This window comes from Sphaerodactylus townsendi, linkage group LG09, assembly GCF_021028975.2.
Source record: "Sphaerodactylus townsendi isolate TG3544 linkage group LG09, MPM_Stown_v2.3, whole genome shotgun sequence".
Lineage (NCBI taxonomy): Eukaryota > Metazoa > Chordata > Lepidosauria > Squamata > Sphaerodactylidae > Sphaerodactylus > Sphaerodactylus townsendi.
In genome coordinates this window covers 80,205,319-80,222,797 of record NC_059433.1, presented here as the reverse complement: position 1 = coordinate 80,222,797, position 17,479 = coordinate 80,205,319, and the positions used below count along the sequence as shown (strand labels likewise).

Here is a 17,479-nt window from a genome sequence, read left to right as displayed (position 1 = left end):
AGGGCGGTATAAAAATTGAAATAATAAATAAATAAATAAAATGTGGTTTTTGATAGTAGTTTTATATTTAGTAGCCCCTTAAACAATTTCTTGACCTTTCTTGATTTAGGATTGCCAGTTCCCAGATAGGACCTGGAGATCCTCCAGAATTACCTCTCTTCTCTATACTACAGAGATCTCCTGGAGAAAATGGCTGCTTCAGTACGTGGATTCTACTGGACCACTGGACCTTCACTGAGGTCCCTGTCCTCCCCAGGCTCCATCCCCACATCTCCAGAGTTTCCTAACCTGGGTTTGGCCACCCTACCCATCCCCTGCTGTTGGCCATGGGCGGTCCTGGCAGCCCGATCTTAATTATAGGTGGTGTCCATACAGGAGCGAACCTAGGCAAACTGGAGCCTGGGGACAAAACCTGAGTTTGGAGCCCCCCCCCCACCATGAACAAACAATTATTTTTTGCACCAGCCTGGCCAAAAACACCTCCCACTCCCAGCAAAACATACCACCAACTCTTTTCCTAATTTCCTAATCACAACAACCCTATGAAGTAGGTTGTTAGCCTGAGAAACAACTACAAGCCAGTGCAAGTGGGTATTAAGCATGTAAATCTCTCACAAATCTCTCAAGAAAACATTTACCAAACAAATGTCAGTATCATCTCTCACAAAACACTCCATTCAAAACAGCATCACTTTCAATGGTGCTTAAATTAGAGAGCTCAGATTTCTTTTTAAGTCCACCTTAAAGGGAGAATCTGGGGTCTCCTGTTGGGTGAATTGAAAGCGGATGCTGTTTGGGGGTGGATTCTCCCCCCACCCTGAAACAGCACACTTTGAGGGTTGAGATTTAGATGAGGTTAAAATACCAGATTCAGCTGGAATCTGGGGCAAATTTGGGGCACATTTGGACAAAAAAAGTGTCCACCATGTCCTGCCCACCATGAAGAAATGTGAATGCAAGGTATTTGGGCTTTGGGGAAGGGTATTTGTGGTGGTGGCTCAGTGGGCATTTTAAAGCTAAGGATTTCAGGGCATCATCCAGAGACTTCTGATGATACCACCCAAGCCAGATGTTTGGTTCAGCAAGTTATGGTTCAATGGAATGCCCCCCATCCCCATTGTTTTCTAATGGGAGCTAACAGGAGATGGGGCCACCCATTTGAGGGACCATAACTTTGTCCCCCCTGAACCTGCACCTCACCAAACTTGGGTGGCATCATAAGAATAGTTACTACAGATGATACCCTGAAATTTTGGTGTCACTAGCTTACAAATACACCCTACAGGCACCCCAAGAAAGTTGCCCAAGATTCTTTGTTTTGCAGACTTTGCTCCATTGTAGCCAATGGGGAATTTCTGAGTGTGGCAGGCTGCACATTTTGAAGATAGAGGTAGCACAAGGCTTTCAGGGTGGCTGCAGGAGGGCCTCCTGGTAGGATCATCCAGGTGTGGAGGCCTTTGCTTCTGGGGGGGTTCACACGGCGGACCCCCAAAAGGCTTATTTTGTTTCCCCTGCTCCTGCACATGAAAGCTCAGGGCTGAGTTCTCAGAACTCTCAACTCCCCCCACTCCAGAAGCAAAGCTCACCAAGCTTGGATGCTATTACCCACACTTGAGCCACCTTGAAAGTCTGGTTTCATCTTAAAAAATGTGTGGTCAGTGCTTACACACTCGAAATTCCCAGAATCTGCCAGGCTCTTTCAGTATGCCCCATGGTGGGAAACACATTTTCCCACCATAGACTTCAATGGGCTTTGTTACGCCCAGCTGGCACTGTGGTAGAGGTTTCAACAGGAGGCAATGTGGTAGTGGTCTTGTTTCGGGTGGGGGCACTAAAGTTTGCCTGATGGCCAAATGCTGTGGGCATCAGGCCACCTTGACTTGGTGCCCACAGCATTTTGTAGAGCAATTTGCTGGTTCCTTTCAGGAGACTCACACCAGCAGCCCTGCAGGAAATGCCCCCACCCAGAGCAAGACCCCTACTACAGTGCTCCCATTGAAACTCTACCACAATCTGGGCATAACAGAAAGCCCCTATTTAGGTCTATGGTGGGAAAAATAATGCTTCCCACCATAGAACTTGCTGAAGAGCTCTGAGATTCTGGGAATTTCTGTGTGTAAGACTCGACCACATTTTTTGGGTTGATAGAGGGGGGAAGGGCAAGAGAACTCAGCCCGCAGGCTTTCATGTGCAGGAGCCACCCTGAAAGCCTTGTGCCTCTATCTTCAAAAATGTGCAGCCTGCCTACACACTCAGAAATTCCCCATTGGCTACAATGGAGCAAAGTCACTGCAAAACAAAGAATCTTGGGCAACTTTCTTGGGGTGCCTGTAAGGGGTGTATTTGTAGTTAGCATAACCAAAATTTCAGGGTATCATCTGGTAGTAACTATTTCTAGGATGTGCCACTAAGTTTAGTTAGTTCAGGGGGGACCAAAGTTATGGTCCCTCAAATGGGTAGCCCCCATCTCCTGTTAGCTCCCATTGAAAACAATGGGGATGGGGGCACCCTCTTTGGGGGTCCATAACTTTGCTTCCCCTGAACCAAACATCACCAAACTTGGGTGGTATCATCAAGACAGTCTCCGGATGGTACCCTGAAAATCTGGTGTTGCTAGCCTTAATAATGCGCCCCCTGCAGTCCAAAACGTAAAAAACACTAAAAAAAATAAAAATCACACAAACGACCCTGAAATGGTGGCGCCCCCCCCCCCACGTGACCAAATGGGGGCGCCCGGGGACATAGGGTACCCCCTGTCCCTAGGCAGGAATGCCACTGTGTCCATAACTCGCCCAATTAAAATGTATCATTCTCTCTTCATGCTTCAGCAATGAATTATATAACTTTCTGATCTTTCACAACCTCTCCATACAGGACATTGCAGACTTCTGAACACAGTAAGTGAACCTCCCATGGCAAAAATTGCATTTGCTGCAAAGTCATCTTAGACAGTCTGATATAATTCTGCATTTTTTGAAAATATATTTTCATTTTCCGCTTTGCTCTGTTTTGCAGAGTGGTAAGCTGCAATATTGCACTCAAAGCTCAGCTCACAACCTGAGTTCACTCTTGGTGAGTTCAGATAGTTGGCTGAGCTTGCCATCCTTCTATGGTACCTAGCTTGCTGGGGGTAAAGTGTAGATGACTGGGGAAGGCAATGACAACCCATCCTGTAAAATGTCATGATTCAGTAATGACCCGGTGCTTGCATAGGGGAACTGCCTTTTCCTTTCATATCATATGCACATTAAATTTTTCTTCTGAATATACTCACTGGCAATAGCTCTTCAAATTCTCAGGTAGAGATGTCTCAACCGCTGTAATGTCCCTTGGAAACACCACAGTAAATCTCCTACAAACTCTAATCTTTGGCTGAAAAAAGGTAACAATGTGTGAAACCTTCAAATGTAATTCTGCTAGGCTAGACTCACAGACTTAGCATCATTCTAAAAACAGTTACACTTTGCGAAGCCATAGCAGTCAAGAGACATCTGCGAAGGATTGCAGTGTTTGTAACTTGGTTGTGTGCTGTTTGATGTAGAGCTATTTAAAACTACTTTGTACCCTCCACATCCCTATAAGCTGCTAGGAACTCTTCCTAGTGACCTAGAATTTGGGTAGTCAGAAGCACTGCCACAAATCTTGCTACTTCTGATTTTGTATTTCAAGGTCTTCTAAGATCAATGGAATTTGCTATTCAGCTACCATGTTAAAATACTATAAATATCACATATGGAATTTTTTCCTGTTCCGTTTATCCTCTTCCATAGTACATTCTTTTCACCTCCAGATATTTCATTGAAGACCCCTGAAAGTCTGGAGCAACGGTCCACCTATCATTAATAACTGCCACCAAGATACAAGAATAAGTATGAAGACCTTGTTTTCTTCTAGACACTTTTTGATTCAAATTTCATTTAGTAGCATTTATCATTGACTACATAGTAATAGCAAAGTCAGTCAAATCTGAGGATACTTAAATCCAGTGACTGGAGCTGTAAATGAACAAGATGGATCTTTCAACAAACATTCAAAAAGCCCTAGAGATGCAGAAAAATCTGAAATCTAAAAAAAAAATACACTGGGGGATTTAAAATCCTCAAAATTAATAAAATGAGTGTCTGTAGCTTTAAGAAAAGGATTCCTTCCATGGCTGTTGCTAGGCAGCCACAGAATTCCTGCAGGGTTACTGTGAGTAAAAAGGCAAAAGGAGGAAGCAGGATCCTTTCCAGACTTATTTTGGCCTTTTATGGAAAATTCAATGGGACCATGCCTGACTAAGGTTGCCACCTCCAGTTAGGAAATTCCTGGAGATTTTGTGATAGAGTCTGAGGAGAGCAGAAGTCTGGGAGAAGAGAAGGTCAATGAGGGAAATCTATATGACAGGGCAAGATAAAGGTAGGTTGGCCATTGGTAATATGAATAATAACTTCTTCCCAGAAAAACTGGATGACTGGACATGCCCAAACCATATGTTTAAGGGACATATCTAGTGAGTTACAAATAAATGATTTTTGTGATTGCAGCATGACACTGACTTCACCCCCCCCCCCCTTTTTAAAGCTGACTTGGGTCCCAGGCATTTTGTTCCTCCCGTCCTTTCTTATTGGCATCCCTGCTTTCACGTAACCCACTGCCTGTTTTTATTTCAGATGTGAGGGACTCAACCTAAGATCTTCTGCATGCAAATCAGATGCTCTACTATTCTCAGCTCATCTCATTCACAATTTGTGAATGCAACTCTCTTTGTTAGATGTATTAGATGCCACCAGTTTCTTGTCCTGGAACAAACTTCTGGAATTATTTTTCAGAACATGACAATTTTATTGATGCAGTAAGCTCCCAAGATTATTTTTAATGCAACTGTCTAATGTTCTTATAGACCCCAGATGTGGAAAATATCCTTGCCCCAAAATGAATTTGCAATGGAAGCAAAAGGACTAGAGATAAGCAGAAGCCTGACAAGTTACACATGAAATGTCACTGCAAACCTTGTCTAAGTAGAGGAGAAAGCTGAACACACGAATGAGCTTCACACTCCCAGTTTTATGTAGCCATTCCTATGACCAGATAGGGAAGGGTTTTGTAGATGCCTGTGGCCACTAATGCATGGGGGGGGAGGGGTATCAAGGAAGAAAATGATTCTGTCCAGATGATCCCAGTACATCCATTCCAAGCTTGTGCAGATGCCTACTGCAGGACAGCTTGGTGCAAACTCATAAAGCCATGAACTGTGCAGAACCAACCAAACAAGACGACCCCTTTACAACTATCCCACAGTAACTGATGTATGTCTGGACATTCTCCCTTGTTTCTTAGGTGTCACTGACTGGATGTTCCAATTTGGTAAAATTCAGCTATGGGTAAATGGCAGTTTGTGACCTCAGGAGCTGCAAGGTCAAAAGAAGACTGGAAATCACTTTACACCCAATAGGTTATCTAGACAGTACTTTCTCAGTGCTGAATCATAGAATCAGTCACATGGAAAATGTCCCAGGGAGAGGCAGGTACATCTTCTTTCATCCTCATCCATTAAGTCAGCTGTGACTTGATGGTACTTTATGCACGCACTCACATGCACAGATGACACCAGAAGATCCCCCCCCCCATAAATACAGCTACCTGTAATCTGAGGGAAAACGTTTCTCATAAAACACTCAGAAGAACAGAGGAAGGAAAATGCAAGCTGGCTGGGAAAACATTAATATCACTGTAGGAAGAATTCACACAGCTGCCTGTCACAACAGTTGCGTTAGAATAAAACCAGCAAGAAGACAATGTACCTGATGTGAAAGAAAAGTTCACAGTATTGCTCTTGAACATCTGGAGTTCTATACAATTACAATAAGTGTTATGCTTTAACTAAAGAAACATTTGAGACAAACACATTACAACATATCTATCAGAACTGAAGTTATAAAAAAAATACCATAACCCTTTCAATAGCTCTAATTTGTAAGCTTGTTTATGAAAGAAAGGAAAGACGTACGTAATGTAAATAGGTACCTCCTGAAATCATCCCAAAGCAGGCAAAACATGCATTATTATTTTTTAAAACAATGATATAAATGCTTTTTTTTGGTCTTACCTACTTTATGCTTATTAGCATCATATTCATACACTTCCTTTCCTCCTAAAAGTCCAGCTTCCTTTCCTCTGAAGAGTTCAGGCTACTCTGTTTTGGAACCTGATTGTGGGTCTTCTGTTTGCTTCTCTATAGAGAAGCATATAGGATGCTGGGACAAAGAAGGCACCAGCACACAATCATTTCCAAAATTTGTCTCTTAAGGTCTCTGTGATTAAATAAGTCAGACACCAGTGATAATAAAGAATCAGGGAGCTGAGTGAGAGAAAAAGTCTACTGAATCTAATACTCCTTCCTATGGGTAGGTGCAGCAGAAAATGGAAAGGTATGTATTTTGGGGAAAAAATATTTCATACTGTAGAAAATATTTCCTATTTAAATGGAATTTTTAGGGTCAATCTGTCATGCAAACATTAACCTATCTATTTTTGCAGCCCTCATTTGTTTACACACGGACAGCCCCATCCAGTGGACTGGACACCTGGCCATGGCACTGCAGCCATGCTGGCCCATCGGCCCCAAGAGGCTTCCCCACAGTGTGGGGAGGCTGAAAACACACACAAAAAAGGTATCCCTACTGCCTGTAAGTCCCCATTGGCCTTAATGGACTTACACTGCCTTTTTGGTGGCATAAGTCCGAAGCCCCAGCTGTCAGTGCAAAGGGAAAGCAGGGATGCTGCAATGGTGTCCAGCATGGTGTCCCACCACTAGGGAGGGCCCAGCTGCTACCTGCCATGGTGGCGAACTATGGCACTCCAAGTGTTCATGGACTACAATTCCCATCAGCCTTGCCAGCATGGCCAATTGGCCATGCTAGCATGAGATGATGGGAATTGTAGTCCATGAACATCTGGAGTGCCATAGGTTTGCCACCACAGTAACGGATTCACCCCTCTGCTGGGGCAAATGCTCTGGGGAGGGCAAATCCACTGATGCATTTCCATACAACTTCCACCAGTGGATTCAGCCTATCCCCTTTAGATGGGGCTCAGTGAATAAATATCTGGATAAATCAGGAATTCCACATAGTTCTGTGATACACTCGCAACATACATTGGGCAGGCATCAATGACTTGAACAGTGTCTTTTTGTTTTAAATATCTGAACTGGAGTTACAGAGGAGGACTGGTTCACAGCCGCTCTAAACTGTGAGTTTCTATCCAAACAAAAAACAAAAAAAGAAAAATAATTTACCACAGATTGCATTTTTGCTCACTTGTATTATCTTACCTTCATAATATACTTTAAATCCATGAGCGCTCACAGCAAAGTCACTGGTCAATCGTAGAGAAAATACAGATTTTGTACTGGTCACAGGTGGAGGAAGATGAAAACCCGTTAACCTACAAAAAAAAGAGACAGTTTGTTTCTTTTTTATTTTATACAACAATGAACTATACCTGAGGGCTTTACAGTTTGTTGATCCCAAAATTTATGCAAATTATTAAACAACGTTTTTAATTTTATTTATTTAGTTACTTTTGAGTGATGTTTAGGAGTACAATTCTTCTGGGGTTATATATGGCTCATTCACCTTGTCTGAATTCTTTTACCAAAAATCTGAATTAAAATTATTATTCTTCAATAGCGTGAGAGTTGTTAAATGCTTTTTATAGAAGTATGTTTAATTGAAACATTCCTGTATGTAAAATGTTCAAAATTTATTTTCCAGTGTTTCTCCTCAACAGGGGATAATTTTCTCCTCCATTTTCTCCTCATTTTAACCTCACAACACCACGTATACATTAAAATATGAGTGTGTGACAGGACCCAGGTTACAAAAAAAACTTCCTTGGCAGAATGGGGATTCGAACCTGAGGCCATTTCTATATAGGTTATCTAGGGGCCTTTCCCCACTTTCCCCTCTACCGCCGTCACTGCGCGCTACTCACTGCGCGCGTCATTTCTGGCGCATGCCCTGGCTTCCCCAAGGCGCCGTTTTCTCCAGTGCCAGGAATGACGCGCACTGAGGGGGCGCGACAGTGGCAGCATCGGGGCGGCTGCGTTGTCGCCACCCCTGCAGTGGGGAGTGCCCTGGGACCCCGCGCTACTTGAGGAGAGTAGCACGGTGCTTAAGGTAAGTGGGGAAAGGCCCTAGGTTTAATTCTGGGTTTAATGCTGTTGAAAAGCATGTGTTTTTTTCCATTTTCTCCACAGAATTTTGGCCCATTTGTGCACCTCCCAGAGCTTTTTCTGGCTTTTTTCTGACTGTATTGTCGAAGGCTTTCACGGCCGGAATCACTTGGGTGCTGTGTGGTTTCCGGGCTGTATGGCCGTGTTCTAGCAGCATTCTCTCCTGACGTTTCACCTGCATCTGTGGTGGCATCTTCAGAGGATCTGATTTTTTCTGACTGTTTTCAAACTTTCTTTGTCCTGAAATTTTGTAAAAGATTGTAATAAAAGCCTGGGAGGCTGCCACATCGGTAAGAAAATTTGTATTTTCCTACCCACACAGCAGCTATTTTCTTTTTTATTTAAAAAAGGTGCTAAAATATCATTGCATTACTATACTTTTATAACAATAGGTATAACAGATTTTCTGAATTCTCTGCTTTCCTTATTTTAAAAAAGTTTCTAGTGCCTTCTTTTGTGGAGATTTAAGGGGAAATGTATATCTTTGCAACATAAGGAGATTGAGCAATGGACCCCAACATGATGCCTGGGGGGTTCCTTGGTAAGTAGCAAGACTTTTCTTTGTGTCCAACTTTCTACCCAGTGTTTTTTTAGAAAGCAGGAGGAGCCAGGTTGAGCTTTTGCCCAGTAGGTCTTCTGAGTAGCTATTTGCGATCTGACTGGCTGTGGGAATTTTTTAAAAAATGTTGCATTGGCAGCAACTTACTCTACAACTCAAGGCTCTTCAATCCATAACTGAAGGCATGCATGAAAGAAAATGTTTTAAAACAATATGTTCATTTTAAAAAGCATCCTTTAAAGAGAGCTTCTGCCTGAAATGTGGAAGAGTGACTGTTACTGTTATGTTTTGTCATTGCTCCACCTCCTGAGGCATTCATTTTGTGATCATTCCGACCATCCTTTGTCAGAAGTTCAAAGATGTTTTGCGAGCTCAGAAATGTCTCCTAGGCTAGAGACTAAAAGAAAAGGCAGAAAGCTAGGAATTCACGGAACTGACGACATTCATTGTTACAATGGTATGCAGATATAACAATATTCTAGTGCCATTTTTTTAAAAAAATAATTACAAAAATCCTGGTGCCTCATGGGAGGGGAGTGGACTGTGACTGGGGAAGAAGAAGAAGAAGAAGAAGAAGAAGAAGAAGAAGAAGAAGAAGAAGAAGAAGAAGAAGAAGAAGAAGAAGAAGAAGAAGAAGAAGAAGAAGAAGAAGAAGAAGAAGAAGAGGAGGAGGAGGAGGAGGAGGAGGAGGAGGAGGAGGAGGAGGAGGAGGAGGAGTTTGGATTTATATCCCCCCTTTCTCTCCTGTAGGAGACTCAAAGGAGCTTACAATCTCCTTGCCCTTCCCCCCTCACAACAAACACCCTGTGACTTATGTGGGGCTGAGAGAGCTCCAAAAAGCTGTGACTAGCCCAAGGTCACCCCGCTGGCGTGTGTGGGAGTGTACAGGCTAATCTGAATTCCCCAGATAAGCCTCCACAGCTCAGGCAGCAGAGCAGGGAATCAAACCCGGTTCCTCCAGATTAGAATGCACCTGGTGTTAACCAACGTCATCTCTGCTCTCTGTTGAGAAACCTGCTATGAGAAAGTCCTGTGGCCAATATGGTTTATCTGTATAATGGGGAGCTACCAAAATCTTAATCAGGAAACCTCCTGTGTCACCCAAGTCCAAGACTCTGACTACTACACAATAAAGGCTACGACTGAACTATGTCATGGACACACAAGAATCTGCCTTGCACTGAATCAGCTGATTGGTCTATCAAGATCAGTACAGTCCACTCAGACTGGCAGCAGCTCCTCTAGGGTCACAGGCAGAGACGTCTCTCCCATCATCTACTGCATGGTCCTTTTTAACTGGTGATGCCAGGGATTGAACCTGGGACCTTCTGCATGCAAAGCAGAGGCTCTTTCACTGAGCCACAGTCACTCCCCAGATGTTCAAAATCCACAGCAAGAATTATGCAGCTGCTATTACAGGCTAAGTTTAGTTTCCATTACAAAAATGCTGGTGAGAAGATGACACATTAAGGGGGTTTTTTTTAAAGAAAATATGAAATTATCAATGTCCCCCTATGAAATCTGGACACAATCTAGGCCTGTCCAACTCTGATACACCAATTGGAACACATTTCCCCAGACACATATGGCAGCCTGCTAAAGTTTCAATAAACTATTTTTCTCCCTGCCTCGCACTGCAAACGGATGATATCACAACAGCTGGCAGACCACTACAGATGGTTGGTGAGGTTTAGTTGGCTGGGTGACACACAACTTGTGCTGGCCTGAGGTAAGCAACGAAACCATGAAATCTTGGTATCTGAGAACAAACCTGCGGGTCGGGCTCTTGCCCAATAAATTGCACTTTGAGATCGACATTTAAGGCTGGAGGGTTTTTTGACCCGGTCTGGATGACTTTTGTGAACACGCCCATACAATTGAGACCACATTTGAACCTGACAAACTGTAATTAATTGAAATCACCAGAAAAACTGTACACAGCAAGCAGTAATTGCAATAGTAATCACTGCCATTGCTGGAAAATGTGTGCCCTCAATCATAGAAATGGCTTCTTGGCTCCCATTACGCACAGCCCAATTCCCACTACTGTTTTTCATGCAGACCTTTACATGTCCACATAAGTGTATAGATGAGTCTCTATTCTGAGAAACCTGGAATTCCTTGGAAGCTTGTCAAGTTTCCTGAATGAGATTAATGACAATGGACAAACTTCCCTAAAAGACCATCGCTATTGACACGTTCTAGCAATACGCATCTGCAAGGGAGTCTGAGCGTGCTTTAGAGGACACTCTAAGTTTATGCAGGTTAATAACCCTTGCAAGCTCCCCACATAAAATGAAGTGATGGTGAACAGTCCGAAAACTACAGGGATATGTTAACCAGCCATATTTGTATAGTACTAGACATATCAGTCCAGGGATCCTGGCAGTGGAAGCTTTACTGCCTGTGCCATCACAACATCTTGCAAGCAGTGAGAATTACTGGCTTCATCTCTGCTGAGTTCAATGTCATCTCTGCAGCATCTGCAATTCTCAGCCTAGCAGGGAATAAATAAATACGGTCCCGTCTGGCTTCTGAAGCTGCTGCTTTCGGCCTGACTCCTCGGCATAAGCATTATGATTCCCGGCTTTCCAATTGCTTCCAGACCACTATCTTGGACAATATTCAGAAGTACACCATCCCCCAAAATATGCTGAAATATGCATCAGTGGCAAATGTTATGAACCGACATGTGAATGTTGCAATTTGGGGTGAAGTCCCAGTTTTTCAGTGCTGCAAACTTTTCTCAGCGATAGAGACTGAAAATTTGGGAATGTGGCAAAGTAATTCCTCAATATCCAAATGAATCTCAGTCCAGAGAAAGCAGTCTTCCAAGGAGAATTGTTGCAAATAAACAATGGCAAAAGTCCAGTTTTGCTTGTCTATAAAACACCACTGGACTTTTAATCTCCATCAGAACAAGACTGCTTCCTCTGCAGCAAGATTTCTTACTTTGCAGAAGGAAATTGTAGAATCTTGCCATTATAGACTATTATTTAGTTTCTAGCATCCTTTCCCAGTGAAATTACAAGGTGCATCTTAAAACATGATGGGCAGGGTTGCCAAGTACCCTTCAACAGCTGTGTGTGTGTGTGGGTGTGTGACTTAGTGGCAGTGAGGAGGCAGTGGGGGAAACATGTTGGCAGCATGGAAGGCCTACTTCAGCGTTTCAGCCATGTCACGGGTGACATGGCAACATTACTTCCAGCATGCGCCAGAAATGATGTCATCACATCACCAGTGATGTGGCAATGCTCTGGCATCTGGGCACAAACTATGGCAAATGCTCTGGTATTTAGGCAAAACCCTTTTTACCATAGAGTTTTTGTACGAATATCAAAGAGTCACCTTATTGCCAGTAACATGATGACATCACTTCCAAAGTGATGTTGACACATTACCAGTGATTCCAGCCTACAGCTCTTTTTGCTGCCAGCAACATGGCTGAAATGGAGAGCTAGTCCTCCCTGCTATCAGTAACACACCCCCACCCCCACTGGCCACTGATCAGTAGTGGGGTCTGGCACCCCTCAACATAGAAAAACACCACAGGAAGAAATAAGGGATTCCACAAATGCCCCACCTCATATCTAACTGCAAGCAGCCCTCACAAACTTAGCCATCTCTATAGGATATTTTCAGGATTCTACTCCCACCCCACCAAGATTAAATATTTTATCTGAAGGACACACACTTTTCAGTTAGATTATTCAGGCATATGGAACAAGGCAAAACAAAGTGAACCTTTTCTAATGAAAATAATAATGTATGCTACATGAAATGACCCTTCTAATTGGTCTTTCATGTACAGTCATTTCAAAGCTATGCCGAACACCAGAGAGATTTCCTTATAATAAGATCCATTCTGGATTCTGGCTGTACTGTGCCTCTTACTAGCTTTGGGAAACAGAACAAATGGATAGTGTGAGAAAATGAAAGATAAAAAATGGGAAATGGATGAGCAAACAAGGAAAACAAATTCTTCTCATCAGACTATGTTGATCTTGGGAATTACAGTCACAGATTGCTTCCATAGCCTTCTGGAAGTGGTGCTGGATAAATGGCAAAGGTGAGGATAAGATAGATACATGGCAAGTAGAATTATCAAAAGCCAAGTAATCACTCCAATACATTTTTAAAAAATGACCTCCTGATGGTGGGAGCAGTGGCGTAACTAGGCAAACTGGAGCCCTGGGCAAAACCTGAGTTTGATGCCCCCTCAGGCGCGTGCCCAATGCAATGCGCACCCCCCCTTGTAGCTACGCCCAGTGGCGTATCTAGGCAAACTGGAGTTTGGCGACCCCCATGGGCAGCCACCCTCCCCCACTATGACCAAGCAATGATTTTTTACACCAGGTTGTTTCAAAGTCACCATCACATTATAGAACATGCCCCAACTCACAAATCTGAGCACAGCAATAAGCCATGCCACACAACAGAAATAATTTTTTGAAAACATTTTCAAAATGCTTTCAAAATGTTTTATTACTGCTATGAAAACATTTTATGGTGTTGTATCCAGCACCCCCAATTGGGGGAAAAAGCATCACTTTCAACGTTTCAGTTGAGAATCTAGCTCCCTAGTTTAAACAAGTGATGCTGGAATCCACCCCCAAACAGCATCATTTTCAATAGTGTTTAAACTAGGGAGCCCAGATTCTCCTTTTAAATCGACCTTAAAGGGAGAATCTGGGGTTCCCAGTTTAAACAACATTGGAAGTGATGCTATTTTGGGGTTGATTCTCCCCCACCCTGAAACAGCATCACTTGCAATGTTTAAACTAGGGACCTCAGATTCTCCCTTTAAATCCATGTCAAAGGCGGGGGGATTTAAACGGAAAATCTGGGGAAATTTGGGAGGTGCCTGCTGTCAGGGGTGCAATTGTTAAGCTAGCAGCACCAAACTTTCAGGGTATCTTTAGGAGACTCCCCTAATGATACCACCCAGGTTTGGTGAAGTTTGGTTCAGGGGGTCCAAAGTTATGGACCCTCAAAGGTGGTCCCTCTTCTGTTAGCTCAAAGGTGGACCCTCTTCTGTTAGCTCCCATTGGAAACAATGGATGATGGGGCACCCCCTTTGGGAGTCCATAGCTTTGGACCCCCTGGACCAAACTTCACAAAACCTGGGTGGTATCAGTAAAAGATTCTTCTCATGATACCTCCCAGGATTGGTGAAGTTTGGTTCAGGGGGTCCAAAGTTATCGACCCTCAAAGGTGTAGCCTCATCTTCTATTAGCTCCCATTGGAAACAATGGGGGATAAGGCACCCCCTTTGGGAGTCCATAACTTTGGACTCCCTAAACCAAACCTCGCCAAACCTGGGTGATCGCATCAGGAGAGTCTCCCAAAACATCCCTGAAATTTTGGTGCTGCTAGCCTAAAAACTGCACCCTCTGCTGGCCAAAAATGGAAAAACACTGAAAATACTAAAAATCCCCCAAACAAACCTGCGCCCCCCACAGGGCTGCGCCCAGGGCAACTGCCCACTTTGCCCAATGGGAGGAACGCCTCTGGGTGGGAGGATGGATCCTTCTCCTGTCCTACCATTTTACGTAACTCAAAATATATGTGGCCTACCGTTCCTTTTGCTTCTTTTACAGTCTTCCTTCAATCAAACAAACCTTCCTCTAACTTAATTGGTTCTCCTGTTGGAGAAAAAGTTTTCTGTTGGAGAAAAAATTAAGTTGGACGAAGCCTCCTTAAGTTGGAAGAAAGCTGCTTGAGGATGGTTGGATCTACCCCAATATGCAATACATAAGATTAATACTTTAGTTCCATTAAAATGCCATAGCAGAACTTTATTTTTGATAGGGAAGTGCCAAGAAAGAGTTTAAAATAATGGCACTAAAATCGAAAAGAGGGAAATAAACATGACCCTCTCAGAAAGCAATGAGTCATTGCAAGTCAAACAGGAACACCACTGGAGTTCAGGCTTCAGTTAGTACTAGCATTTTCCACATCTCCCAATGCTCTCCTGAAGGTGGTTCACATTTTTCAAATAATAGTCTAATAACAGGGAAAGATACAATAGCAAAGAGGGCTGGCTTCACCACTTCAGCAGCAACAAATTCCTTGTTTTTAGGGCTTGAATGATTCTGGAGTCTTCTAAGTATATGCAGAAATATGTGTGCATAGTGGGGGGAAATTACATCATTTCTTTGTTATGTATGGAACTTAGATCACGATGGGTAGCTGTGTTAGGTCATTTCCACACAGTATAATATTTCAGTATTTTTCAAATCCAGGACTATTTTATCCCGATTTCTCAATTCACATTGATGCCTGTTTCCATGAAGGAATCAAGTTAAGATTGGGAGAAAATATTCCAATTTCTTTCGCACAAGCTTTTTTTGTTTTTACAACGCAAACGTAGCTGCGTATGCACAAACATCCCCAGTGTACTGCTTTCTGATTGGCTGTTCCTGTTGGGTGGCATCTTGAATGATCATTTCCGTCCTGCCTTTTCATTTGCCAGCGGCTCCCCTAAGGTTCCATTCTAGCCATTCCCACCACCACCACCCCCCACCGGCAAAAGCAACACTTCTGATTGGCAGTTCCACAGCAACCACAGGAAAACAAAGCAGGACACCAGCACCACCTTTTCTCTAGCTATGGAAAGGAGCCAGTGCAACACAGCAAGCACATTGTGCTATACAAAGTAAAAACTTCTGACCGATACTGGGCAGAGCACAGTGTCCCATCCACATTCAAAAGTGTGCAAAAAACCACAGCACACGAGATACCCTGATGTACCAAACAACATTTGACCAAAGGTGTGCATCTGCCTAGCTGCATGCTCCAAGCACCCAGAACATGTAAAGAAAAGGAAACGGGGTCATTGTTGTGAATCCATTGCCGTGTGCGCTTGGATGAAATGGCACTCGTTTGCTGCCGTGGGCAAAAAACATGCTTGGGGAACATTTCGGAAAGGGCAGGCTGCCACGTCAGTTGGCAGCTCAGCAGAAATGAAACTGACATGATGTAAAATTGGGGGAACAGGCAGTGGGGTGAGAAAAAATAAAGCAATTGGGTGTCCATGGTGTTCCCACGGAGGTGGGTTAAATGTGGGTTTTTAAAAAATAAAATGACATTTTAGAATTTTCTAAAAAACCCGGTAAGGAGATATCACGGGATAATTCCACTTTCGGAATGGGAACCATGCGAAGTGCTTACCCAAACTGGGATATTTCCATCGTTAACCCAATATATTTGTACTGTGCAGAATTGGCCTAAGTCTGCCTGTAGCAGTAAAAAAGGGTAATAGTCCAGTAGCGCCTTAAAGTCCAACTTCTGGGATCTGACAAGATCAGGCTAGCCTGGGCTATCCAGGTCAGCCTCTCCCCCTTTTAAGGATATCTTTTTCGACCTGTTTTGATAATACTCTGTGTGTCATGATGTCTTTAAAAGGCAGCCTACAAGAAGTGCTCCTGAAATACAATGGTGTGTATCCCCCTACCACTCTCTGAGCAAAGTTATCCTTTATCCTTAAGATACACTCCTCTAGCAAAAGTGGCTCTTCCTTAGCAAAAGGAGCCACTTCCATTAAGGAATGACTTCAGCTTTTGCTGACTGCCATTTTTCCCAGTTTAATGTTGAATGCATCCAACATCAGGCTACAAACCCTTGCAGAGAAATTTACTCTCCTCAGTCTCTCATTCCCTTCACTACTGAGGTCTGATGTGCAAAACAGCAACCTTGTGATCTCATAGGTATGTGAGCTTTAGATTTTTTGCCAGAGTGTTGCTTTCAGAACTGTATCAACAGCAGAGCCCAAAGCTCCAATGATCTTCTTTACTGAATATCAGGAGCCTTTTAGAAGCCAGAGCATTAAAATAGTTTGAACCTAGCAGTCTGAAACGCGTTGGTGGTCTAGTCTACTACTAGCCGTCTGAAATAGCATTGTCTCGAATTCCGCCACCCCAGTCTACCATTGGACAATACAGATCACAGTCAAAATGCTGGAATTCATCCATATTCCATGGGTTTATAGGAGGAATCGACATAAACTAGCATGTCAAATGGCAACTATACTTAAGAAACACATAGGCACAGTTGCTCCATAGACAACTGTTTTGATACTTTTACTCACCTGCTGTGCCCATCTGAATTGGTCACAGTTGCCACCTCCCAGGCAACTGGAGCATTCACTATGGAAAGTGGGCATGAAATGCTGAAATAATTGGATTGAAACACGTAAAACACAGGAAGTTGGGACAAGCTGAAAAGCATCAGTGAGTGTCTGTGTGCTCCATCATATTTCATCATGACTAAGAGCTAGTGGTCTCTGGAGTCAAATCACATCTTTTGCCTGTAAGCCTTCCAATTTTGTACCTGGTGATATTTAAAGGCTCAATGGCAAGAGACAATATACAGTCCAATCCAGATTGGGGGTGGGTGGGCCGAACAGCTACTGGAGTTGACATAGGCTCACGTTGATGCATTTGCTCTCCCTGATGGCGTAACTGGCACTCATGCCAGCCAAGTATGCCTCCCAAATAGGGAGGTGGCAGGCACCATAGAGCTATGGTGTGCTCCAGGGCACCTGAATGGCTTCCAGTCACTACTTCCAGAACTGAATCAGCCTAAATGGAGACTGACACAATGGCGGCAGCAGGGAAGACGGACGGCAGCAAAGAAGATGGACTTATGCCAACTGTTTTCCCCCATGAAGGGCTTTCAGGCATCCAGGGATTCTTTGGCTT

The 17,479-nt window shown here is 43.5% G+C and overlaps 1 protein-coding gene and 1 non-coding gene across 2 annotated transcripts in view; both read right to left on the bottom strand.

Moving 5' to 3' along the window:
- The window catches only part of CSMD3 (CUB and Sushi multiple domains 3), a 751,931-nt gene that overhangs the window by 549,577 nt on the left and 184,875 nt on the right, over positions 1-17,479 (bottom strand). The window contains exon 3 of the mRNA XM_048507427.1: positions 7,316-7,428. Within this exon, the coding sequence (XP_048363384.1) occupies positions 7,316-7,428 (113 nt within the window). The remainder of the gene's footprint in view (positions 1-7,315; positions 7,429-17,479) is intronic.
- Positions 10,075-10,147, bottom strand: TRNAA-UGC. Its single transcript has one exon. It is a non-coding gene; the product is annotated as a tRNA-Ala (tRNA).